We start from the raw sequence: 26481 nt of genomic DNA on the forward strand, positions 1-26481 counted from the left end.
GCTCAGCCAGAAATCTGTGAAGGCATTTCAGTGAGTCTTTGGGGTTTGTTGTTGTTGGTTTTTGGTTCTGGCACAGAAGTCCCACTTTCCTTGAAAGATGGGGGATTGCTGCCAAGATGAGAAGTGGAGAACCTGAAAAGTGAGCCCACACACGCTGATGTAACTAATGGTAGGGCTCTTTTGTGTGAGCCCAGTGGGGGTCCTGCGTTCAAGACGGTCTGTGCACTGTCGCTCTTTTCCACGCTCTCCCCTTAGGCAGGTCCGCGACGTTGGTCACCTACTGGCCCTTCACCCTCTATATTAAATCCTCCCTCCCCACAGATTCCTAGGTTATCTGTTAAATCCACCATCCAAAATATTTCAGTGGCCGTTCCACCTATCCATTGCTACATAAGAAACCACCCCAAAATTTGGTAGCTTAAAACAACTTATTAGGATCTCTCACGTTTCTGTGGGTTGCCTGAGTGTTCTGGCTAAGGGTCTCTCATATGGCCGCAGTAAGATGTTGGCTGGGACTGAACCCATCTGAAGACTTGATAGACCAGATATCCTAGATGGTCACTCACCTGGCCACCCTTTTAAAGCTGCTGTCAGCTCAGCAGGAGCTGTTGACAGAAGCACCTCCCTGTGGCCTTTCCACATAGCTTAGGCTTCTCCCAGCATGGTGGTTGGACTCCAAGAGGGAGCACCCAAGAATGTGTGCTCTGAGAAAACCCAGAATCACTTCTGCCACGTTCTATTGGTCAAGCAAGGCTCAGATTCCAGGAGACGGCTTAGAGTCCACCTCGTAATGGAAGAAGCAAGGTCACCCGGTGGCAGGGTACATGAGGTTGAAGAGATGGCTGAGGCCATATTTGCAAAATGCAGTCAGCTTCCCCTACCCACAGGCTAACGCTTCAGCCTCCAGACAAAGTCACAAGGTCTTTTGGGGACCAAAAAGGACCTATCGAATAGGTATCTATCCAAAATGAAAACAGTTTTGTCAGTTCTAATAGGGAAAAAAAATAGAGACTTAACACATAGATTTCAAAGTTGTTGGGTAGAAAATGCCAAGAAGAAATTTGTTGCTGTTTTTCAGCCACTGAAACATTATCCTCTGTGCTTCTTTGAGAAGCATGAAGCTGAGATAGCTTGCCAGTTTTCATCTTTTCATGTGCTTGATGTGCTTAGAGAACTCAGCTTACACTCACATACCTGACCTCATTTCATGTTGTCATCACCCTTGCACAGATGGGGAAATGGAGGCTCAGAGAGGTCCCTGCTTTCCCACGTTGTTGGCCGAGTTGGGGCTGGCATTGCTCCATTCTGGGCAGGGCCCTGAACATCCTCGCCACTACTCCCTCTTCTTTCAGAAATTCTAGGCAGACTCTTTCATGCCTCCCTGCCTTGGCTCCTCTCGGAACCGGTCCTTCCGCACACACCTTCTTCATTTCCTGGCTCTCGCTGAGCCTTCAGGATACAGCCTGGGTCTCCTGACCTCACCCTGTCCCTGGGAGTGGCCCAGAGTGGCCATGTCCTTTTTATGACCCTTCCCACATTATGGTGTTAATGTGCTTGTCTTTCCCATTAGTCTAGACACTGTTTAGGGTCTTTTCCCCTGCCATCAATGTGAATTATTAGCAAATGTCAATTCATCCTTAAAAAAATCATTTGTCACCTCGCCTCTTATTTAAGACCTGTAATTCCAATATTCTAGCAGGATTCACGACACTATCCCTGTCTGAATGCAGCTCTTCAAGAAAAATAGTTGGCCCATAAACTGGCACTAAAATTGTGCCGCAGCGGTTGATATATGAATTCAAAAGTAAAAATTACTTTGTGTTAATTAGACACCTTATTGCAAAGACTTGGAAGGAAGACAGAGTTGAAACTTATCAGCTGTTTGATTTAAGCCCAATATGTTTCCAGCATTAATGTAGGGAATTCACAATAATAAATAGTTACCATAAATAATTTTTAACTGTCATATGTGCTGGGTAGATACATATTTAAAATCAAAGCAAAAATTATATACTTTTTTAGGCACCTTTTTTTAATCTGTAGCGACCTTCCAGGGTGGGAGCGTGCTATAATGTATCTGGATCAAGATCAGTAATGAAAATGTTAGAGCCCAGGTAGGCACCAACCCATAGACAGAAAAAAATTGTCATGGCCAGCCAGCTTGCTCTGCCTGCTCTTCCTGCAACTTCAGCTGGGAATCTCTGATACTGTATGTCCATCCCATCTTTCCCCAATTGAGACTAAAGCTCCTACAAAGAAATGTATTTGAAAATAAAACTGACTGAATTAAACCGTTCAACAGGTTTATTTTTAATGCACTTGGAAATATATAAGACCGACAAAAACACAAACGCTTCACAAATTGCATGTCATCTTTGTCCACTGACCTTGAGACTCTTCTATGATTCTAATTGTGAGTTTCATGCTTCCTAAACACACATGCAAACGTAGTTTACTTTTTATTACAGAGCGCCTTCAAGCATGTCAAAGCGATGGTTTTAATTAATTAAAACACTTTATGAATTTTTAATGGGGAGGAGAAGGCTATCTTGCCCAAACTTACTTAACCACAAACCTTCCCCTCCGAAAGCTCTTTCCTAGAACAATGCTTTGGTCCTGTCTGCAACTTCACAGTGGGTGGCTTGTATTTCCAGCAAAATGGACACAAGACCAGCATAGGAATTGGTCTCAGTGAATAGAGCTTTGGAGCAAATACACTTGGTTTGAAATCATTTCTCAATTATGCAAACTTACTTGCTGAATGATTTGGGGCAGTTTTTAAAACATCTCTCTGACGCTTGGTTTTTCTCACTGATAGAAGAAATGATGTGAATTTCATAGCGTTGTGATAATAAGGTAATATTTGTAAAGAGCTTTGCATAGAATCTTGGTTACAGTTCATTGAATGATTACAAGGGTTCTGATTATATTAGGTATACTGGTAAGTCAGACAAAGAAATTAGATAGCAGGTTGTTCTTTGTGAAGCTTTTGTCCTTTTAGCTAGAGTTTTTCTCTTTTTAATAAATTTGGGATTATGTTTGAGTTAATTTCTTTTTAGTGTAAAGCTCTTTCAGGTTGGGATGTGTCTTACTGTCTGTATGTTTCTGACCATTAGTACTTAATGAATGTATTACATTTAACTGAAAGTTTATCTATCGAAACGAATTGGCTGTCTGTACCTAGCAACAAACTCTTCTGTCAGTTATTAGACGACAGAGAATGTTAGTGCATTTTTAAAAAAACGATGTACAACTGGTTCTCAGTATTCGTGGTAGTTATGTATTATACATTCACCGAAAACACAGAACTAGCAAAAACTGAGCCATTGGTCCTGGAGGAAATACAGGGTTGGGTTTCTGCGAGCCTCTGGTCACAACATTTTTGACAACAGACCCGTGCATAACCTTGTTTTATGTGTGTTTCTGTTTACAGGTGCCTTATTTAATATCTCTTGTTGATTCACTGACATTAAACTCAAGGCCCACAGCACTAAAGTTGTGCCTGAAGGAAGCTTATGTAACACACATATTTTCTCTGGAAGGTGCATCCTAGCCTCTGGCTTAGGAACTCTATACACTTGGGGCCATCACAAATAGTGAAATCACCAACAAATAGCACAAAGTGTGAAAAGTGTGGCACCAAACTATAAAAAGGACACTGGTTTACACCGTGTTTCACCGAAAATAAGACCGGGTCTTATATTAATTTTGGCTCCAAAAGATGCATTAGGGCTTATGTTCAGGGGATGTCATCCTGTAAAATCATGCTAGGGCTTATTTTCCGATTAGGTATTATTTTCGGGGAAACACGGCAGTGTGAGAGCTGAAACAAGAAGGCAGAGTGTCACCTTGATCAACCTCAGCTGGGAATATGCCCATCAGTTACCTCCAATCTGCAAATGACCCAGAAAGCGGGGCAAGTGTTGGTTATGAAGTTACAAATAAATTTTAGCAAGTAGCTGAATCTGCAAATAGGAATCCTGCAAAAAATGAGGATCACCTGTACTCTGTTTTGTCCATTGAAATGTTCTAGAGACAGTGAATTTCTATTTTCCAGTAAGGAAACTGCATTCCCCCACCCATTGAACCATGGTTGCAGTCATCTGTATGGGTGGCAATCATGGAGGACCCTCCAGTGTTTGTCACAGGAGAGGGGCCCTGGGGCCACAGGCAGTCAGTCCCCCAAGTGCATTGCCGTCGTGGCCTTGCTTCTCTGTGTGCATTGACTCAGAGCTCACCCCGGAAGCTGTGTCAGGTTTTTACTCCAGGAGCTCATGATTTAGAAACTCTTGCCAAAAATAAAACCCAAAACAAAAAACCCAAAATTGTTTTCTTCAGTTGTCGGTGGGAGGGAGGGGACTGGAGAAGAGGAACTTGCACCAAAGTGGGTACAAGGGATGGGCAGAGGGGGCTGGGCCAGTTGCCCAGGAAGGAAAGGGTGGAGGCAGCAATTGAGCAGCAGTCCAACTCGAGTTAGGCCTCACAAAGCAAATTACTGTTCTTAGAGAAGTTTCTGCTCCGAGGTGTCTGGCTTCAGTTTGCTGGCTGCCTGTGGAGATTGCACTGTAAAAATTCCTGGCTGTTAACCAAATGCAAAGCGAGGCCCCCATGTCTTGAGTGGGTGTCCTGCCTGCCCTTGGGCTCCGCTGTGACTCTGAGTTCCCAGGGGAGGGCGCAGCAGCAGTGAGCAGCTGTCAGCCCCAGTGCTCCCTCTGAGTGGGGCCAGGAGAGGAAGGGGCGGGATGATGGGTTTGAAGGTTGAAGCCCGCAGCCAGATTTAGCAGTAGCTTTGCACACTTTGTGTAGTTTTCTTTATTTTTCCTCTCAGGGCTCATTTCCCCCTGGCAGTCACGAAAGGTGATATTTTGGGGTTTATACTGCAGCGCTTTGGGATTTAAGCAACCGCGAGCTAATGACAGTAACTCCAGTTGTCAAAGATTAGTCACAGCTAACAGTTATTGAAGACTTATACTGCCAGGTGCTGTTCTAACCATTTTACGCATTATAGCTCATTTAATCGTTCCTTTTCCACCCCAACTGCCCTCCCAGCAGGCACTATTATCATACGTACTTTACAAATAAGGAGACTGAGGCGGTTACGCAGTAAGCGAGCCCACCGTCACACAGCTAGTAAGCGGTGGCATCAAGGCTCAAACACAGGCAGTCTGCCCCTGCCCTCCACAGTTCTACTGAACTACAGTGAAGCACCTTCAGTGTAACATCTCTGGCTGTTAGGATCATAGAGTCAGAATTCAGCATTGTGCCCGGGCTCCTCGAGGAGCTCCACACCCAGTGCCTCCAGAGACAGAAAGATGCCCCTGACAGCCTTCTGTCCTCAAGGAATTACAGTCTTGGGAGGGGTGGAAATAGCCAAGAAACAGGCAGAAAAGAGCAAGTGCCACAGAAGGGTCTGAGGTGCTCTTTGGACTTGGGTACAGGAGAGAGCGCTGGTTGGAGCAAGGAGGTGGGGGCAGATTGTTGGGGAGTTGGAGATAAATAGGGAAAGGTATCTTGAAAGAGGCAGCATTGAGATGGGCCTAGGAAGTGTCCCTCAGAACATTCTACACCCTCACTGATCCTCTGCACCAGAGTTTGCCGGGCAGTCATGCAGCATTAGAATCCCACTTCTCCCCGGAGGGGCTGTCCCATCTTAGCCCTTCCTCTGCCACCAGCCTGGGAGTGGGGTGTCGGGGTTGGGGGTCCAGAAGTGTGAGTGCGGGATGGATTGTCTGATGAGGGGGTGGGGAATCCAGATGTTTCACTGCAAACCTGGGCCACACAGTCTATATAGCTGTCTACATACTCCTGGCCGCGACACACAGGAAGTTGGGAACTTCTCCTTAACCCGGGCATTAGGGTTGGTGGGTCTTGATGCCCTTACCTTCCCATAATTAAAAAAGTGAAAATACTCTTGGATAGTCTCTGAATTTAGGCTTGCATTTAAATTATGGTTCACCTTCAGAATTTTTTTTTTTTTTTTTTTTTGGCTCTCTGGTTTTGTGTTTTAAAGCAATGTGATGCAAAGCACAGAGTTGCCTTGGGTCTTTACAGCCCCTGAGACAAGTCGCCATGACCTTGACCATGTGAGAGGTATAGCCCAGCCCCTGGAAGCACAGGTGGTTTGTGGTTCGGAGGTCCTGTACTGGGCAATGCCCTGCCTCCTCTCTGTGTGGGAGCCCCATGAGAGCGCTTGGTGGGGACATGATACCGTCTTTGTAGGGAGTGAGACTGTTTTTCATCTTTTCTCCATAAACCCCATCTCTGCCGCCCATCCCATTACCCCCAATAGAGAGAAAGCCCAGTTCTTCACTCCCCAGAGAAATTAGAAAATGACTGTAGTAAAGTCGTAACAGATTCCATGACTATTTAAAATCACGAGTTTACGGGCAATTGGTGCCAGCTTCCCAGTGTGAGTTATTCTTCGCCGGTATCCTGCTGCAGAGGGAAAAGGATATTAATAACCTGTCATGCACAAAATTTGACAATGTTATAAAAATAATCCTTCACTATGTGTTTTTTCTTCACTGGCCTCCTGCTGCTAAAGTAAGTGAGTAACATTTTAAAGTATCCATTCTTGAACATCAAAATATTACCCTTCATTTGATTTTCTCTCCCCCTTTTGTCTTCATGTGAGGAGAATAAAGCTAGCTGAAAATCACTGTGATAGTTCTTCACATAGCCCTTCTCCAGCAGGTGCCAAGAAATGCACAGATCCTGTAATGGATGGATCGATTTTGGATGCTGAGGAAGCAGTAACAGTCAATACAGGAAGCACGTTTCTGTTGTGTTTCACTTACATTCAGGGTAGCCTACTCACCTCTCAGGATTTCAGCTGCTTATGTATTCACCTCTTATTTTGTATCAAGTTCAATTCTTATATTCTTTTATATGTGGATAGGAGGCTCTGGTTACATGCTGGGGCATAGGATGTATAGAATGCTTTCCTCTGCAAGAAACAGAAAACACAAGTCAAATTGGTTTAGCGGTAAAGGGAATTTATTAGCCTATGTTGTTGAAAAATCCAAAGGCACATGACTTCAGGCGAGGGTTGATCCAGCCACTCTACCATGTTGCCCCAGACCTAATTTCTTTCTTTCTACTGGCTCTGCCTCTGCAATGATTGGCTTTAAACCAAAAAAAGTGGCTCCCCTCATGGTCCCAAGATGGTTGGCAGCAGCTTTGGGGAATCAAAGAGTCTCAGAAAAAGTCTTTGTCCTCGTATTCTCTGGAAGGTCTTACTTAGTTCACATGCCTATCACCGGAGCCAGGGGAATATAGTGCACTGATTGGCTAAGCCTAGGTCACATGATCTACATCTATAGTTGGAGTTGGAGTCAGCTTCCCAGAAGCACAAAGATACCACTATGTACATGGACAGCGATGCTGGGGAAGCAACCCGCAAATGTCTAGTCCGTAGGGCTTATCAGTCCTTGACGTGTGAACAAAATGCATGTAGCTTTTTTTGTTCTGGGTGTTTGATAAATTGATAAGTTAATAAATACTGGTGCTAGAAATCTGTCATTGGAGTCAGGGCCCTATATATTTTTCTACCAATTCCCTGGTCTCGGCCCCTTGTTTTTCCAAACACACAGGAAAAGAGCTGTCGGAAGTGAGGGCCAACCAATTGGGGAGCTCCTTCCTGCTTTCCCCAAATGTGAAACGGGAGGGAAGGAGACAAGCGCAGAAGTGGAGCCATTATTACCCAATAAATGAAACATAATTCAAGGAAATGACTTCTTTTCTTTGCAACTTTGTTCATAGAGAAACAGGCATAATGAAACTGAAATGTAATAAGGAATATCCCTACTAATTTGTTAACGTCCCACAATTTGGACTTTCTCACTCACAATTCCGTTGTCTCTCCCCTCACCCCATGCCTCATCCTTGCTCCAATCCTGGTTTGTTTTCGTGAAAACGAATATACAAATGACCCGTGACTTTCTTCCATCTTTTCTCCAGCGGGCAGTTTGCAGTTGTGAAGAAATGCCGTGAGAAAAGCACCGGTCTCCAGTATGCTGCCAAATTCATCAAGAAAAGGAGGACGAAATCCAGCCGGCGGGGCGTGAGCCGCGAGGACATCGAGCGGGAGGTCAGCATCCTGAAGGAGATCCAGCACCCCAACGTCATCACCCTTCATGAGGTTTACGAGAACAAGACGGATGTCATCCTGATTTTGGAACTGTGAGTGCTCTCTGCGTGGCTGGGACTGGGCTGGTACAAGGACGAGGGTGGGTTGTGCAGTGGTCAGCCCTGGAGCCTGATCGGGAATGGACTCTGCCAAGTTCAAGAACAAAGATGCGCTGCCTGGCCTGAGGCCTCGCTGTAGTTATCTTTTGAAGAGCAACTTCCCTTCACGTGGGCCCACCTGATTTGCAAGAGGGTCCCCCAATCGTGGAGTTCTTCATTTGTTGCGAGGTCATCGGTTTTATGAGTTTTATGTTAAGCTTTAAGCATATGTCCTCTCACATTGTTCCTCTGCCTTCCTGCTATTTCTCTACTTCTCTCCCTCTGTTTTCTTTCTCTCGCTTCTCCTCTCGTCTCCCTACTCTCTCTATCTTACACACACATACACCCCATTTTCAACTGTGGGAACTGTAAATACTCATTATATGAGAGGGCAAAATTGAACCAGAATCACTCAGAGGTGATTATGAAACTTGTTTTTAAAGCTGTTTGCTTATTTTCTGAGGCGTGCCCTGCCCCTCAGATGTTATTATGGGAAACCGATGATAGCACGTTGTCCTGTAACCGTCCCCCAGTCACAAAACAGGCTGCCGCCTGAGTGCTCCACTTCTTGTGACAAGTCCAGCCACACAGGCTGGTGGGAGAGGAGAAGAAGTTGTCCCAGAGTGATTGGCTGGGAATGTCTCTGGGATGTTTGGAGGGAGGAGAAATACTCCGTGCCCTGAGAGCGGAGGGATGGATGATGCAAAAGGAGACTACAGACAAACCACTGTGGGTGGTTCTCAGTGATGAACCCACCCATTTCCAGGGAGCGTCTAGACTCGGGTTTTCCCTTCTGCCAGCCCATCAGCTCCCCTTGTTTGCAGAGTTCTTAGAGGTGATTTTTGAGGCCAGAGGAGATGGAAGGACAGAGGAGATGGGGGACTAAAGGTCGGGCCGGCTGCACCAGGGGCACCACATTGCTGATAGCGACTTTTGAAGTCATCGCAGGCTTGGGCACCCACAGCTTCTAGTTTCATCACTGAGATTTTGGGCACATTGTTTTGTGGGTCTGAGCAACAACCTTCTTAACTATAAATTAGGGTAAATAATGCCTACTTCAAAGGGGGTTTTGAGGAGATAACTGAGATAAGAACTTAAAAATACCTAGCACAGTATCTAGATCATGGATGTTTAATACACGTTTCCTTTCTTCCTTCTTTTAAACCAGGAAGTTACAAGCCTCCACACTAGTGACAGTCTGGGCTGGATAATTCTTTGGTCAGGGGGCCGTCCTGTACATTGTAGGATGTTTAGCAGCATCTCTGGCTTCTACTCACCAGATGCTGGTAGCATCCTCACTTGCAGCTGTGACAACCAAAAATATCTCCAGACATTGCCACTTGTCCCTTAGGGGCAAAATCCCTCCCCCCGACAGCCACTGCTTTAAAAGAAGAACAGGATTTTAAGACCACAGAGGATTAAGGCATCTGTTCAGGGTACAGCAGAGAAAAGAGAGGAATCATGGTGTAATCCTTGCTGTGGCTTTAAGTACCCACTCAGGAACCAGACAGAACTGAGATCAAAATGAGGCAAATCCTTTACCATCGCTAAGCCTAAATCTCCTCCCTTACGGTTATTGTAAGATACCATGAATACAAAGTTCCTGGAAAAGAAACATTACCAATCACAGCTATTTTGCCTTTTCAGAGAATTACCAGGTTGTGCCTAGTGACTCAAGAATGTCACTTACCCTCTTTACATATTGTACGTATGATGTCTGTGACTTAACTGCCCTTCTGGTTCCCACCTATGAGTGTATATTTTGAATCCAGCTTCTGTTGACTGACCCCACTCCAGTGGTATTTTCCATTATGTGCATTTATTTTCCATCATGCGCATAAACTGGATGACATACAATTTTTTTCCTATTTGATCTTTTTAATTTTTAAATTATCATACAGTAAATTGGATGATGGAGGAGGGTTGTACCAGTCTATGGAAGTTAACGCATGTGTAGATCCGTGTCACCATCACCCAAATCAGGATTCGGAACAGTCCCATTGCCCCCTAACTGCCTTGTACTCACACTTTTATACTCGCTTCTACCCTCCAGCGCTACCTTCACCCTCGGGCAACCACTGAGCTATTCTCCATCCATCTGTCTTTTCAAACATGTCAGAGAAGTAGATTTATACACTATGCAATCTTTTGAGACAGAGTGCTTCCTTCACTCAGCATAATGCTTTGAGATTCGCGTATGAGCCCCGTGCTCCTTTGCATTGCTGGGTAGTATTCCCCTGCATGATGCTTGTTTCTGCATTCACCCACTGAAGGACATTTGGGTTGTTTCTAGTATTTGGCAATCGTTCATAAAGCTGCTATAAACACTCACTCACAGACGTGTGTGTGAACCTAAGTTTTTGTTTTCATGGAGTAAATCCCTATGAGTGCGATTGCTGGGTCATGTGGTAAGTGTATGTTTAACTTTATAAGGCATGGCCAAACTGTATTCTGAAGTGGCTGTCCCATCTTTCAGTCACTCCAGCAAATGAGGAGAGTTCCAGCTGCTCTACCAGCACTCAGTATTGTCAGTATTTGTTTTTAATTGTAGCCATTCTAGTGGGTGCATAGTGGCATACAGTGTTACATAATTCATGGCGTGGCAACTTTGAATAAAAGGTGAGCGAGCTCACCAAGAGTGGCTTTTAGATGGAAGGGGCAGGAGGGGCCTTAGGAGATGGCCGCTTCCCCAGGGAGTCAGATGGGAGTTTCTCTTCCCTGGCTATTTGTCCTCCACAGATCCCAGCTTCCCCTGTGAACTGGTTGTCCTTGCCCTTTCACCTGCCAGACATATGGGGGGTTGTGGTGGTTACTTTTATGTGTCAATTGACTGAGCCATGGAGTGTGCAGACATTTGGTCCAACATTATTCTGAGTGTGTCGGTGAGGGTGTTTCTGGAAGACATTAGCATTTGAATCAATAGACCGAATAAAGCAGATTGCTCTCCTCAGTGTGGGTGGGCCTCGTCCAATCAGTCGAAGAACAAAAAGTTTGACTTTACCCCCAATTAAAGGGAGTTTCTTCTACCTGATGGCCTTCAAGCTGGGATATTGGCTTGTTTCTGCCTTTGGACTGGATCTGAAACATCAGCTTTCCTGAGTCTCCAGCTGATCCAGCTGACTCACCCTTCAGATCTTGAGATTTGTCAGCCTCCATGATCACATGAGCGAATTCCTTAGAATAATTCTCTTTCTCTCACCTTTGTGCTCATATTACAAGCCTGTTCCATTTTGTGCCGCGATCTGTGTTTTAATTTTTTTTTTTTTTTTATTGGGGAAGGGGAACAGGACTTTATTGGGGAACAGTGTGTACTTCCAGGACTTTTTTTGCCAAGTCAAGTTGTTGTCTTTTCAATCTTAGTTGTGGAGGGTGCTGTTCAGCTTCAAGTTGTTGTCCTTTCAGTCTTAGTTGTGGAGCATGTGCCTGGGTGCTCAGCTCCAGGTCCAGCTGCTGTTGCTAGTTGCAGGGGGCACATCCCACCATCCCTTGCGGGAGTCGAACCGGCAACCTTGTGTTTGAGAGGACGCTTTCCAACCAACTGAGCCATCTGGGAGGCTCAGCGGCAGCTCAGCTCAAGGTGCCGTGTTCAATCTTAGTTGCAGGGGACCGAGCCCACCATCCCTTGTGGGATTCGAGGAGTTGAACTGGCAACCTTGTGGTTGAGAGCCCACTGGCCCATGTGGGAATCGAACCGGCAGCCTTCGGAGTTAGGAGCACGGAGCTCCAACCGCCTGAGCCACCGGGCCGGCCCTGCGTTTTAATTTTTAATAGACTATTCAAAATATTAGGTCTGCATGGGAGAAACAGTCATCTTTGCCTTTGAGAAAATTGTCGTTCTTTTGACATAAGAAATGTCCAAACCTATAGAAAAATTCTGTAAGAGTTTATCTGAGCCAAAACTGATGACAGTTGCCAGGAAGCAAGAACTCAAATGCTCCAGAGCATAACAGTTTTGCAGTTTCTTTTTATGCATTTGAAATTCAGAAGAGAGCGCAAGGAAGATTACATGAAGGTGGGAGAAAGCAAGGCTGGGGTTGGATTACGGGATAGTTAACAAGATTGTGTGCTCTCTTGAGGGTGGTTATGGCTTATTTCAAAGGTGCAGTTCATCAAGATGCACAGAAACAGTGGACAGGGCTTGCTTAAGGCAAAGATAAGCCTTTTACTAAAGAAGTTATAGGCCTGGGGCGTGACTACCCACCATGACCCACTCAGTTAGGAATTTATGGCCAGATCACCTGTGAGGTTGCTTTCTGAGACCACCTTTTTCCTCCATAGTTCTAAATTCTAACAGCTTAAAGGAAGATTGAGTCATCAGTGACATAGTCTGTCTCTTTTCTTTCTTAAGAATGCTAAGATGTGGTGGTAGTTCAGGAGAGAATAAAATTTAAGAATTTGTCAGAAAATAGCCCTATGACTATTAGTGGCCATTTGTCTGTATCTTGTGGCACAGTAAATAAGCTTTGACAGATGTACTTTTCTGATTTATTGCTTTGGGATGAACTCCATGACAGACAGAGATCTTCCTGAGGCTTACTGATGAAGCTTGTTCCCACATGGAGACCTTGTGCCCATCTCCACTGGTGCGTGTGAGTTCTTGCCTCTGAACTCCAGGCCCCTCCTTACGCTGAGATAAAGAGACCCCAAACCACCACTCTGCTCGCTTTTTTAGGAACCGCTCCCAGTATCCTGGAGGAGGTACAGAAATTGTATCTTTTCTGTCCTTTTTATGAAACGATTTGGCATCTGCGTTAAAGGCACAATTGTCAAATCCTAGTCCAGGATCTGCCCTTTAAAATTTGTGTTGAGCCATGAAAGTAACTTGAAAGAATGACTTTTCCCCACTTGCTTCCCTGGGAAATCATCTTTTCACAGCTGATCGGCTGTGGCTGCTCAGCGCAGCATGTACTCCATCTACACGAAGGAGGCATATGTGATGTCTCAAATTCACGATCTTGTGTCCTCCACACCCTGTTGTGCCCTAAAGAAGTCCTGCCGATACAAAGTCTCCCTTTACTGTGTTATAGCTCACCCACACGTGCTAGGCACTACAAAGCTTTTATCTTCAGTGCTTGAGTCATTTCATAATTTGCCCTGTTACCTGATGAAAAGTGAAGTCACACTGTCCGAATTCCAAGTCAGTGTTAATCAGAGACACTGGCTTCTAGAATTCCATTCCTAAACTGGCCGCTCAGAAACAGCTAAGTGTTTCAGACTGTGGATAGTGATGTATTTTTCTATCTAGCTTCCCTCTGTCCAGCCATGGTTCAGACCCAAATGCTTTTAGGGATCAGATCGGCAATGTAAATGGGAGAGATTGGTCTGCATGAAGCCTCGTATCAGGGAGGCATCAGGGAATGGTGAGGACTGTGGCTAACTGGAACCCTCATGCCCCACCTCCAAGAGGAAGCCACCAGTCAATTGACTGTTGCCATGTAGAATTTTGGATCCAGTGTTGCCAGATCTTGCTTATTTTCTTTTTTGGTTTTTTTTCCAAGGAAAGTCTGTAATCTAGGTTTTCCATGTTGGCAATTAGTTCACAGTCTTCAGGAACAAAATAAAACCAACGTGAAGGCCACATGTGGCCTATGTAGACCTCCAGATTCTAGCCTGCTTCATGTGAGCAATAAACATTACTTGCTCACTACTGTGGGAGAAGCAAGATGGGATAAATACAGTCAGAGGCATCCCCAAAGGGCTAGTAATTCTGTTGGATGCACACTTTCCAAAGCATTCCAAAGTATGGTTTAAACTTGAGCGTGCATCAGAATTGCTTGGAAGGCTTGTTAAAATATACATTAAATTGCCTGTACTTCCAGCGTTTCAGATTCAGGGTGGAGCCCAAGAATTTGCATTTTAAATACATGCCCTGGTGATGCTCCTGGACTGGGGTTCACCTTTTGAGAAGCTGTTATAGGTTGAATTGTGTCCCCCGAAAAAGCTATGTTGAAGTCCTAGCCACCCTCTACCTCAAAAGGTGACCTGATTTGGAAATAGGGTCATTGTAGATGTAATTAGTTAAGATGAGGTCGTACTGGAGTAAGGTGGGCCCTGAAGCCCATGTGACAACAGAGACGCATGGAGAATGCCATGCAAAGCTGGAGGATTGGAGTGATGCATGTACAAACTACCAGGAGAGTGGCCTGGAACAGATTCTCCCTCAGAGCCATCAGGAGGAGCCAGCACTTTGATTTGGGACTTCTGGCCTCTAGAACTGAGACAATACATTTCTGCCGTTTTAAGCCCCCCAGTGTGTGCTACTGTGTTACAGCAGCCCTAGCAAACTGAGACAGAAGCACTAGTTGAGTAAAAAACTGTAAGTCCTAACCTGGGAGCCCACTCATAGGTTAATCCACAGTTCTGTAAGCTAGTAAAAAACAAAAGAAAACACCGCATCATGGTAGTTCCATTAGGCAACTGAGACATGATGTGATATGTGAATTCTACTCCCTGCAGAAGGCTTGGGCAGAGGAGGACTGGAGGGGGCGGGGGGTTCTGGGTCTGACTTAAGGCAGAAGCGGACATCACCTCATCTCGGCCCGCTTCAGGATAGTCACTTTAGTAGCTTTGAATCACCTGTCTGAAAGGTCACCCTGTTAAGATTTAAAGTAAAAATCCTAGAATTGCCATGTAAGTATTGGCATAGTGGATTGTTCCAAAGACATCAAGCCAGTTTGGGTTCTCCAAACCTAATTCTTCCCATTTTCCTCTTTATTTGTTCTGCTTGGAATTTAAAGCAGATACTTAATCAACCATTTTTAGCTAGTACACATGTGTTCTCTCTCTCTCTCTCTCTCTCGGAAATTCAATTTAATTAATGAAGTATATGCTGTAGCCAAGTGCAGAGCAGAGCATAAGGTCATGGAATGAATAATGCATTCTATTATTTCTTTAATTTAAAAAGGAAATTTTATTTATTTTTTATTGTGGTAAAAAAAAAAAAAACCCGCAACATAAAATTGACCGTCAAGACCACTTTTAAGTGCACAGTACAGTAGTGTTCATTATATGCACCTTGTTGTGCAACAGACCTCCAGAACTTTTTCATCTTGCAAAACTGAAACTCTGTACCTGTGGAACAACTCCCCTCTTTAGTTCTCTTTTTGACTTTGGCTAAGTTAATAATTTCTGGAATTCAAGTTTGTTCATGGCAAACAACTGCCGAGTTGTAGTCAAACATTTGTGCAATATTAGACCACTTTATGCAGGATCATTAAGTAGGATCACTCTCTTTCGTAACCAACCCGAGATGCAAACTAGTAAGAATATGATTATGAATTTTTTCCTTGTCTAGCAGCACAGTGGATGTATGTGGATGATTCTTGCTGCACTGTCAGCAAATCCAGAATTGCAAGAGCCTTTCAAGAAGCAAATGCAGTGACCGAAGTGATGGTTTCAAGCTATCTTAAAAGTGGCGGAGTTATAGTAAGCTAAATTCAGACACAGGGACCTACGTGACGCTGGTAAATGAGGTGTATCTGATGCCGGAGCCCTTTCGGTTCCCGACTCCCACCCCCATTCTCTGCTCCTCTCTTGGTCCTCACAAAAGCACACTCAGATTTCTTAAATGGCTTTTTTTTTTCCTGCTGCATTTGTCCTCTCTTCTCTGAGCTCGAGCCAGCTTTTTTAACTTTTTGAACTTTTGTTTTTATTCACAAAGGTAATTTCAAGAACTGTTCTGGGTTACACTCTTGGCATCTGGCTCCTCAGATAGCTACGATTAGGCAAGAACAGAGATCTGAAGTGCATTTGGCAACAGTCTCAACCTTTCACAACAGAATTAAATCACGTAAAATAGGGTGATTTTCCATCCAGGCATTCGCTCAAGAAATAAAACCCTGTATGTACGTCTTCCCCCACACTCTTAACTTCTTGCCAGTTCAGTTGAAAAGTGTTTGCATTGTGTTTATTAAATAGGCATTTTTAGTCACGTTAAGTGGATATTTGATTTCCGATGGTTTTAGAAAAGTGGGACGATGGAAATCATAAAAACAAACCACATGTAGCATCTGAGCTCATAGATCTGTAGTTTTTATCACATATTCATAATTTTAATATCTGGCTTGATGTTCTCTGTGCTATATACTTGAGTTATAGATAAACGGTATTTGGAATCTTGCTTATCTCCAAGAAAGACCGATCATCATTAAGGTTTGGTAAACGGGGTAACACTGCTGCCTACCAGCCAGCCTTGGGGACTCCTATAGCTCTAGTCACAGCTATTCTTAGACCACTCCCCAGGGGCCACAGACTCTACCTGATGACTCTTGGGGGGTAGTTGAAATCCCTGAGAACTATTCGCACTTCCTCTTGGAAACTCACAGCCATGTCACAAATCTCATTATTATTCCTGTCTTGGTCAACCGCTGCCCTAACCAGCACTTGGAGAGGATGTCACCAATGGGAACTCTGTGGAGTTGTGGCTTCCACTGACCCCCTCAGACATTCTGGTTCCCCTCTCGCCCTGTTCCCTCTCCTTGCTAGCGCCAGTTTCTTCTCTGCATGGCGGGGGCCATTCCAGTCATGATCACCGGCTCCATGTCCCACTCGGCTGCCTCTCCACACCCAGGGCCCAGCTCCCTCCCAGGCCAAGGGCTACGATTTTGGTGGTCCAGGCTCAGCCCAAACTGCCTGCCTGGCTTTCATATGGCACCCACATCTAGGCACTGCTGCACCCAGAATTCTGGGATGGTGGTCGGGGTCAGCTTTGGAGACAGGAAGCGGGAGAGACGTCACCCCTCGCTGGTGCACCAGAAAATAGAGACCAGACCACAGGTCGTGCGTACAGTTCCCTTACTAGGCTAGTGTTTAGGGCAGGTCATTAACAATCTCTCCTGACCATTCGTGAGCCCCTTGGAGCCTCCCTTCTGCCTCATGTCATTGCAAAATGTTGTTTAAAAAGCAGATGGAACTACTCCCCAAAACAATCTTGTATTGCTTTATTTCTCTTAATTTGTATTTCCAAGTAACTGAATATTACCTCACCTTCTTAGGTTTAACCAATTTTTTTTTTAAATGTATATAGCTTGTTTTCAATATGGCCAAAGTTATTGTAATGGAAATGAGGAACCTCGGGCTCTACTGGGACAGTAGTGTTGGCTTGTTCTTTTCTGAAATATGAGTTTCATTTCCAGTCTCTGTACGGTTCCTGGGCACGGCTACAGTGCAACGTGAAAGCTGCTCTATTGATGAAATTAAGTATAAGTGAGACATGGGCTAAAGGACCTGGTCTTCCCTAGATGACAGAGTGTCTGTAACTTTCCCCCCGATATTTTGATGGCAAAATTGAAGTAGAATTATTTTAGAAACATAGGGTAAAATGTTCACTTCTTTTAAGGCACTTCAGTTTGGTGTGGCTCTTCCACAAACTGCCTTAGAGGAAGGATGTAGATAAAGGACGAGAGAGGCTTTCCTTGGAGAAGAAAGGGGGGCTGCACGTATTTGATTCCTTGGGTGAGCACTGTGGGACCCCTGCCTTACATTATCTTGTTTAATCCTGAGGTACAGCTGCAGGAGGGCACATATTTGCCCTCAAAGAAACATACTGAGAGGGCAGATATGCACGGGCAGCTGTAACCAGAGCCCCCACAAGGCCATCCTACCTCCTGGACCTCATTTCTACAGGAACGCTAGGACGTTCTATGCCCCTCCCGCATCACGGAAAGGCTAAGAAATGAGGGGCAAGAACAGTGCTGCCAGAGAAGCCATGCTGGAGAGAAATAGAAAGGTCTTCACAGTCCAGGTTAGCTTTCAAAAGGTACTGAATCACTGCTTGGAAAGTGAGGAGGACAAATGGGGCTCAAGAACCACCTGACTATGAGAAGCACTGCCCTGGGAGGTAAAGGTCAAGGTGACTGACTGGCCAGCCCTAGATGAGGAGCAGAGTGAGTGGGGCAGGATGGGATTGTCCTCCCTACTCCAAGGTGGTCTTGTTTATTTAACTCACCCCGCCTGTCCCCTGCAAAAGTTGACAGCTTAGAAAAGATAGATGATGGGCCTTGTAGGCTAAGTCCTATATGGGCTTAGCAGAATTTTAGGACGCACACTAAAATATTCCCTCCTCTAGAAGCTACTGTCTGGGAATTAGAACCCCTCACCCCTATATCTGGATAGAATGGGCTCAGTTTTCGGAATCTGGAGGCTAGGGACAATACCACCCTCCTGTTGTACCCAAGGGTTAAATGAGATAATGGAAAGGTGCCTATGTTTCTGAAAACGTTATGCTGAGTGAAAGAAGCCAGTCTCAAAAGACCCCATATCATATGATTTGATTTATATGAAATGTCTAGAATAGGCAAATCTATAGAGACAGAAAGTAGATGAGTGGTCCACCGAGGGCAGGCGGGGCAGTGGTGATGGAGAATAGAGACTGGCTATTAATGGGCCCCAGGTTTCTTCTGGGGATGATGAAATGTTCTAGGATTAGATTGTGGTGATCGTTGCACAACTCTGTGAATATACTAAAAACCATTGAACTGTATACCTTAAAACCGTCAATTATGTGGTATGTGAGTTATGTCTTAGTAAAGCTTTAGCAAACATCTCTGATGACTCCCTCGTGCCCACAGAAAGAGGCCCACGCTCCATAGAATGGTGTAGGATCTTTGAACCTATGTCCAGCCGCTTCCTTAAATCCAACTACTTCCCCTCCACCCCTTTCATCTCTGCCCCAAAGCTCCACCCACAGAGAATCTCTCCTTTACCAGATCATGCCGTGTTCTTAGACACCCCAACCCGTTGTTTAGGCTGCACCCTCTGCATGACATGCCATACCTTATGTACCTAGAGAACTCCTACTCACCGTCAAAGCCCAGCTCACACAGATTTAATTGCTTTCTTATGTGTATTTTCATCACCTTTTGGAAGTGTGTTCATTATAGCACTTACCATGCTATATTTTAAATGTTTGTGTATCTTTCTTCCGTAATGAACTGGGAGCTTTCCAGGGATGTGCCAGCATTTTACTTACTCTGTTTCTAGCTCCAGCATCCAGAAGAGGATGCTATTAATACTAGCACACAGTCAGTGCCCGATAAAAGTGGCTGAAGTTGAATTCAGTCAAGGAGACTGATAGGAAATCTTGATAAACATCAGTGAGGGGCCTTTCTAGAGTTAAGATGCTGGGGATGTAAAGAGGATGCATCATGTGTGACCTGCCAAAAGTAGCCCTCTTTTTTCCGGAAAACAGAACAGTTTGTCACCTTAGCTCATTTCCACTATGGGCCAGAAAGGGTTGAGACATGGGGCCATGTATTTAAGGGGGGGATGGGAAAAGAGTAGGGCAGAAGGGGAATTGATGGGATTCTGAAGGACAGGAGTTGAGAATCTACAGTCTGCCTGACGTTATGATGCTAGATGCCAATGAGAGTCAGAGGTGGGTGGCTAAAATTAAAGCTGCTGATTGTCACTGGCATCTAGTATGGTAATGCCCGTCACATGGCAGGTACTCAATAAACATTTATGTAAAAGAAGAAAGGAAAGAAACAAGGTGAGCTCTTCAGACAATCAAGTCACCTGTGCCCATTCTACATAGAGCCAACCCTGCTCAAAGCCTGACATGACCCCAGGCTGACGATGCTGTTGAAAAAGAGATCTAGACTCGTCTCCATCTTTCTTAGAGGCCTCGGGTGGGGGTGGCTCTTTGCTCTCAGCGTCCTCATCAACCACAGCAGGGTTTCAGGGTTTCTTCCCCTACCTTGCCTGTTACTGAGGTGGTCAGAGGACCTGATGCTCAGCTCCATGCCCCTTCTCTGCCTGATTCCCCATCTTCTGCCAGTGGCCTCAGGGGGGAACTGAAGTGATCTAAGGCCTCCCCACCTGCTGAGTGAATATCGACTCTCACCTTTTCCATCTCTCCATCTCTTCCTCCTCCAACCCTTCTTCCTTCTCAAAACCATACCAACCTCAAGGGAAGGACCACTCTGCTCTATGCCTCCTTTAAATTGCAGCTTTCCACATCTGGGGGGTGACTAAAGAAGGGGTTGGCTGGCATCCCTATCTGATGGGCCAGGGGTCTTTCATCTGGGATTTCCAGGTCCTTAACAACAACCAGCAGCCTTCATTTGAGCCTTTGGGCTGGACTGTCGGAGAGAATAAACCCTGTCAGCATTGGGAGGGGTGGGCCCCTGTGTGTCCCCAGATAATAGCCTTCCCTTGTTTTCAACTAGACGAGACAGATTGATTTTGGAATAAACCTGCATCTTTGGCTGTCCCAGCTTGGTTTACTTCCCACGGCCTTTGTTCTAGCACCAGTTGTAATGACCCAGGCTGAAGAGATGTCTGGCTGCCCCGGCTTTTCCGTTTGCCCCACTTTTGATTGGCCTAATTATTTCTGTGGGTTTCCAAAGCTTGGACTGAGGCCATGAAAGTAAAAAGAGGGTTGGCTTAAGCCGTGCTCAGTCTCGCTGTTTGCTTTCTTATTTCCCTTTCCATGAGGACCTTCTTTCGTTCAAGAAATCTGCATGGGCTGAGGAAGTTTATCTCGCAGCTCCTTCTCTGCCACGTGTCCTCCCCACATTGCCTCTAGCAGCGCCTCGTCCCCTGTGTCACATCATCCAGTGCACACTGCACATCTCATCTGGAGCACTGGAGTAAACGGATGAGACTCTTCGTGGCTGGAGATGACTGCCCTCAAGGTCCCACAAGGCACCTCTGCGCTCCATCCAGACACCTGAGGGCTGGAACGCCTGTACCTCTGCACACCTGTACCCCTGCACACCTGTACCCCATTTGTGGTAACTCAGCTGTCAAGCTCAGCCATTGAACTGCAGGGTGCCATGCCCGGAAGGCCATATGTGGCCTTTCTCGTGGGCTTCCTGCAGGAACCAACTCAGCCAAGGATTCCTCCATTGCTGGGGCCACTAGCACCCAGCGTTCCTGCATCTCCTGACATCCCAAAACTTCCCAGGGAGGGTACAGTCTTTACAATTGGTCTCGTGTGTATCACCCTCATAGTCGGGATGGTATTTCCTGAATATTCTCCAGACTCTGCATCTCTCTTAAAATGTGGAGCCCAAGACTATCTGCAACCCTCTGGGTGCTGACTGATGGGGGACCCACCTCATGCTTCAGTTTTAAATCCACCCTGCATCCCTAGCCCTGGTGGCTAAGGACCTACTCTGACTCTGGGTTTTCTTTCTGGCACACTAGCATCTGCTTTTTCTCATTTGAATTGGTTTAAAATTCCTCTGGAGTGGTTACTTTTGACTCTCTCTCTCTACTCTCCCTTTCCTCATCACCCCCATTAGAACCAAGGCCTGGGTGGCTCCAGATCCAGGGCTTCTCATCACTCTAAGGTTCTCCAAACATTCGTGCTGGGCTGCCAACACAGCCCGTCTCACACACAGTGTGAGAAACCTCCTCTTTCCAAGGGCATCCTTTCATCTCATGGAGTTATTTGGGAAGCACATTGAGCCACTGCTCTACAAAGGTTTCTATTCTTGCTGTTACACGTTTCTATTTCGCTTCCTGAATTGATGGCCTCCATGGTTTTTGTGTCTGGGAGGTTTCTGGAAGCTTTAAACTGATTTTTATCTGTTTGGAATATTTTTATGTTACCGCCGCCATCCATTTCTCTTTCCCATGTCCCCTCTGTCTCTACCCGATACGGAAACAAAAATGCAAGTGCGGAATCAGAAAATGAGCAAGTGCTCATACTTGGGGGCGGGAGGGCTGTGTCTCACACGATCCACTGCAGGTGTGATGACCACCTACATAAGACATCCTGTAGGCGTGACACGTCACCCACTGCCTGAGCAGCAGGCCTTGATCACCCAGAAAACAACCAATCAAGGTTTTCTTCTCCAGAGAGCTGGCTCTAACAAACCACGTCTCTGAATTAATAGCATATTTTCAAAAGTTGCAGTCATTTTGGTCTAGTCAGTGGGTAGAAGGCAAGTAGATTTTGTTCCTGAAAGAGGAAGAGAAACGAATCTGGTTTTGGTTTGTTGACTTGTTTCATAAATGCCTCATTATATTCCACATAAAGCTTCTTCAATTAGAAAAAAAGGGGTTTTTGTTTGTTTGTTTGTCTGTTTTTTTTTATACAATGTCTAGCTGAGAACTGCAGCCTCTTGTTTGAAAATCTGCAGCTCCATCATTTGGCCTTGAATTTGAGCATGCAGTCATTTCAGTGAGGGGTCAGATAATCATATCAGGGGACCACTCGGACCGGAGCACAGTCGCTTATTATGCTTTGTCCACAACTCTCCGCCACCTTTGTAACAGCTGAGTAATACAGTCTGGTCCCATGTTGTGCTGTGCCTGCTGGTATTGACAAATCATGATACATTTTCTGTTTACTAATCTAGCATTCTGTTTCCATCTGGGATACTAAAAGGAAGTCATGATTCTGCTCTTTCATTCTGAATGAAAAAGTGATTGCTTTAAAATCTTCGTTTTTTCCACAGAAGCCATACTATAATCCAGCTTCACAGATTAGTCAGTACTTTATAAAGTCAGTCCTCCTAGAAGACCAGATTTTTGAGACAAGAGACCTTTTGGAGATCCCAAATTTTTCCCAAATGTGGGTCTCTTTATAAGACTGGAATCTTTCTTTTCTTGTCACAGCTGGCAGAGCTAACAGATTTGGTCCCTCATGCGCAAAGCATACATCCTGAAGCATGTAGACCAACTGTTCCCTTATTCAATTTTCTTGCCAGTTACAGTCTGTCCCCCCTTGAATCATGGAGGCTCCCTCTCCCCCTGGATACAAAGGCACTGAAATAAAATTGGTGATTCTTGGAGAGTGCGAGGATCAGAGTGCAGAGTTGTAATCCCAGGTGGAGTGATTACACGGTGGGCTGAGGGTGGGTTGGGAGTGAAGGTGTAACACGAGTTAGAGCTTTTGTGAAAGTTTCTGAGCATCAAAGCAGAAAGATTTTTGACGATCCCTGAGCAACTTCTATGTGCCATCCTCTGTGCTAAATGCTTTTCATTTCATCTAGTTTAATGAAGAAGCCACAAAAAACATCGTCCTCTTTAGAAAGCTCAGCCCGAGGGCTAAAGCCTCTAAGCTAAGGAGGTACAACATTTCCCTGCCTCTGAAACGGAATCAAGCAGCTATATTTTTTCCTGAATAATAATTGCCATTTATTGAGGACTTTTTATGTGCACAGCATTGAGCTCATCATACAGACGTCACGTCATTTAATCCTCACAAAAGCCCGAGGAGATAGGCTTCTGAGGCCCGTCCTGGGTAACTCTTGCTGCGTAACAAACCACTCCAAAGCTTAGTGACTTAAAATGGCAACAGCCATTTGTTTTGATCATGAATCTACCATGTGGGCAGGGCTCCGCTGTGCCAGCTCATCTCTGTCCCCTGTCGCATCAGTTAGACGACTGCCTAGGGCCCTGGACCACACAGCTAACATGCATATAGGTCCCCTGTGCTCTGCTGCTTCTAAATCCTGTGATACTCCTGAGTTGCCCAGAGTACCTGACTGACCTCAGTCCAGGTTTCTGGACCTTTTCTTGCTTTAACTGGGCCTGTGGTATCAATGCCCACCACAGCTACAGTGGCCCAGTGAAGGAGATTCTAGAAACATTCCTAAGTCACTTCACCTGTATTTGGAATTGACTTTAAGAGCAACCCTGGCAGAACCCTAGGCTTGAGGAGAAAAGACCCAGAGGTTTGTGAGAACCATCTTCAGAGAAGGGAAGTTCACGGAGTGGCTTGTATTCTGTGGCCCATGCTGTTCAGGAGCAGGGCTCGGCAAATTATAGCCCGTGAGCCAGAGCCTGCCACCTGTTTATGTATAGCCCTCAAGGGGAAAAAAATGGTTCTACATTTTTAAATGGCTGCAGAAAAAAGCAAGTATATGTAGCAGAGTCCAATAGTTGCAACAGAGACTGCATGGAGACCCACAGATCTTATGGGGAAATGTTTGTTGACCTCGGTTCTAGAAGGCAGACTGAAGACCTATGTTACCAGCCCTAGATTTCAGGTCTGCACAAGAAGGAATTTTCTAACCATTGTCCATGGTAGGAACAGCAGACCCCAGCTGAAGGTAATGAAGGCAGGTGGTGGGCCTAGGACACTGTACTCAGTGGTTTGCTGGTAAATGTATGACAGCTGGCTCTCCGGATGAGACAAGCCTGATTGGTAATGTTTGTCTATTTCTATGGTACGAGTCCCACCATGGCCAATTTCCAGTTTTGATGGGATACAGCTAAAGGTAGAGTTGGGAAGAGATGCCTGTAACCGGCTCTGCAATAGGTTCAGGGGATCAGCAATATGTATGCTCCCCTCAGGTGTCTCCCAATCTAGAGACACGCAGGGGTGTGGGGAGGAGCAGTAGTGCTGGAAAAAAACAGCCCTTAAAATTCCATTTGCCTGTCTGGGCTCCATCATTAATATCTATAAGTGGCAGCCATCATTAATATCTCTAAGTGCAGGAAGACTAAGCACCTTGCTTGGATCACAGAGCTGCTAAATTCCACCTGCTATTTCATTGTCCTCACATTTGGTTTAGAAAGCCTTGATTTCTAGAAACGTTGGTAAATTTGACTGCATCTAAGTTTAGAAAGTCTGTTTAACAAAACGTCCCTTTAAGCAAAGTAAACAGGCAAATGACAGATTGGGAGAAAACATTTGGAATACATAAGAGATCAAGGCTTAGTATGGAGAGGATAGAAGGAACACCTATCAATCAATTAAAATTAAAAACTATGACAGTCCATTAGAAAAATGGGCAAAGGGTGTGAGCAGATGGTTACACCCACTCAAAAACAAACGGCCGTTAAGCCTGTGAAAGAGTACCAAGCAGGGAAACGTAGGATACAACAGTGACTCATTTATTTCATCCATTGGTTTGGCCCAAAGTTATAATACCAGGGCTGTGGTGACACAGCACATTCCTCAAATATGTAAAAACCAGCATAACCTATGAACCAGAAGTTCCAGGTTGGACTGTATAACCTCGAGCTGAGAAAAACTCGCACACCATCAGAGGAACCAGGTACACCAAAAAAATCATTGCCTCATCATTTGTGATAGCGAAAACTTGGAAACACGACAAGCCCTTCCGTCGGGGAATGGCTAGACACACTGATCTAGACATGCTGGTGAATATCAGGGAGCGGTGGCGAGGATGAAGAGCTCTCTACCAACAGGCGTTGCTGAGGTGAGAGAGCAAATTGAAGAGCGAAGTGCATATAGTTTCATGCCATTTCTGTTCTTAAAATGTTGATAAATCAGCGCTGTGTGGTTCACAGAACATCCATACAATGTTCCAGAGGGCTGTCCACCATATTCACAATAGTGTGTGTTTCGGGGAGGTGGGGAGGGAGAGGGCCACGATTGACAAGGAGGGGAGATAGACACAAGGGATTGTAGTTTTATATATGGATGTTTTCCTTTTTCTTAAGGAGAATATATTTTTGTATTTCTTGGGTAATAGTAACATTTTTAAGAGACCAAATTAAAGTTCAAGTCTCCCCAATAGAACGGCTTCCATAGGGGAATGTGCCATCACTCTGGGTAAGTCATCCAGGTTGGCCATGGGGGGAGGGGGAAGAGGTATCTGGGTGTGCTGGTCACTTTGGCCTATGAGATTGAACTTCCCTTGGGGACTCTCTAGTCACCTCTGTCACCTCCACACAGGCCTCTGTGTTCTCTTAACACTTGTCTCAGCAAGAAACCGCTTTGTGCTTAATTTCCTGTTATACAATTGGGACGCTACAGAAACACGTTAAATAATTGTTATTTAACAGGAGGGAGCTAGAGTCCCATGAAAAGGTTGGTGTTGGGCTGGGGTTGCCAGCACTTCCTCCTGCTCAGCCCCAGCCTGCCTTCCCCCTAGGGTGTGTGCCCTTTCTCCCAGCCCTCCTGGTTGCTCTCAAGCACATCTGGGTTCCTCTAAGTCCAGACCCAAGGAAAGATTCAGCGAGAGGTGTTCTCTCTCCCACAGAACCAAGGCCCACCCTCTAGCTGACCTATTTCATGGCTAGGTACCGACCTCTTCCCCAGATTTTTGGCCCCGGGAATGTCCACCGATTTCAGGAAAACCCTCCTACTTAATCACAGGCGTGTGTGGCCTCATTCCTTTGTTAGCAAGACAGCCACATCAGAATCCCTCACTATTGACTAGCATCTGGACAAAAGAAGCAGAAGAGCTTCAAGGGTTTTTCTCACCCCACCTGTGGCTAAGAAGACTGAAGGCCAGTGGTGACTGCATGGAAGGTGGATATATTTACTGTGTGCCAGACACTCATATCCTAAGTCATATTATCCCCATTCACCCCCCCCAGTAGTAA

At 45.4% G+C, this 26481-nt stretch overlaps 1 protein-coding gene across 3 annotated transcripts in view; it reads left to right on the top strand.

Moving 5' to 3' along the window:
* DAPK1 (death associated protein kinase 1) overlaps window positions 1-26481 on the top strand; it is a 168481-nt gene that overhangs the window by 79667 nt on the left and 62333 nt on the right. For all 3 annotated transcript variants that reach the window (XM_033123048.1, XM_033123047.1, XM_033123046.1), the window contains exon 3: window positions 7960-8181. In XM_033123048.1, the coding sequence (XP_032978939.1) occupies window positions 7960-8181 (222 nt within the window). The remainder of the gene's footprint in view (window positions 1-7959; window positions 8182-26481) is intronic.

Source organism: Rhinolophus ferrumequinum, chromosome 12, assembly GCF_004115265.2.
Source record: "Rhinolophus ferrumequinum isolate MPI-CBG mRhiFer1 chromosome 12, mRhiFer1_v1.p, whole genome shotgun sequence".
Lineage (NCBI taxonomy): Eukaryota > Metazoa > Chordata > Mammalia > Chiroptera > Rhinolophidae > Rhinolophus > Rhinolophus ferrumequinum.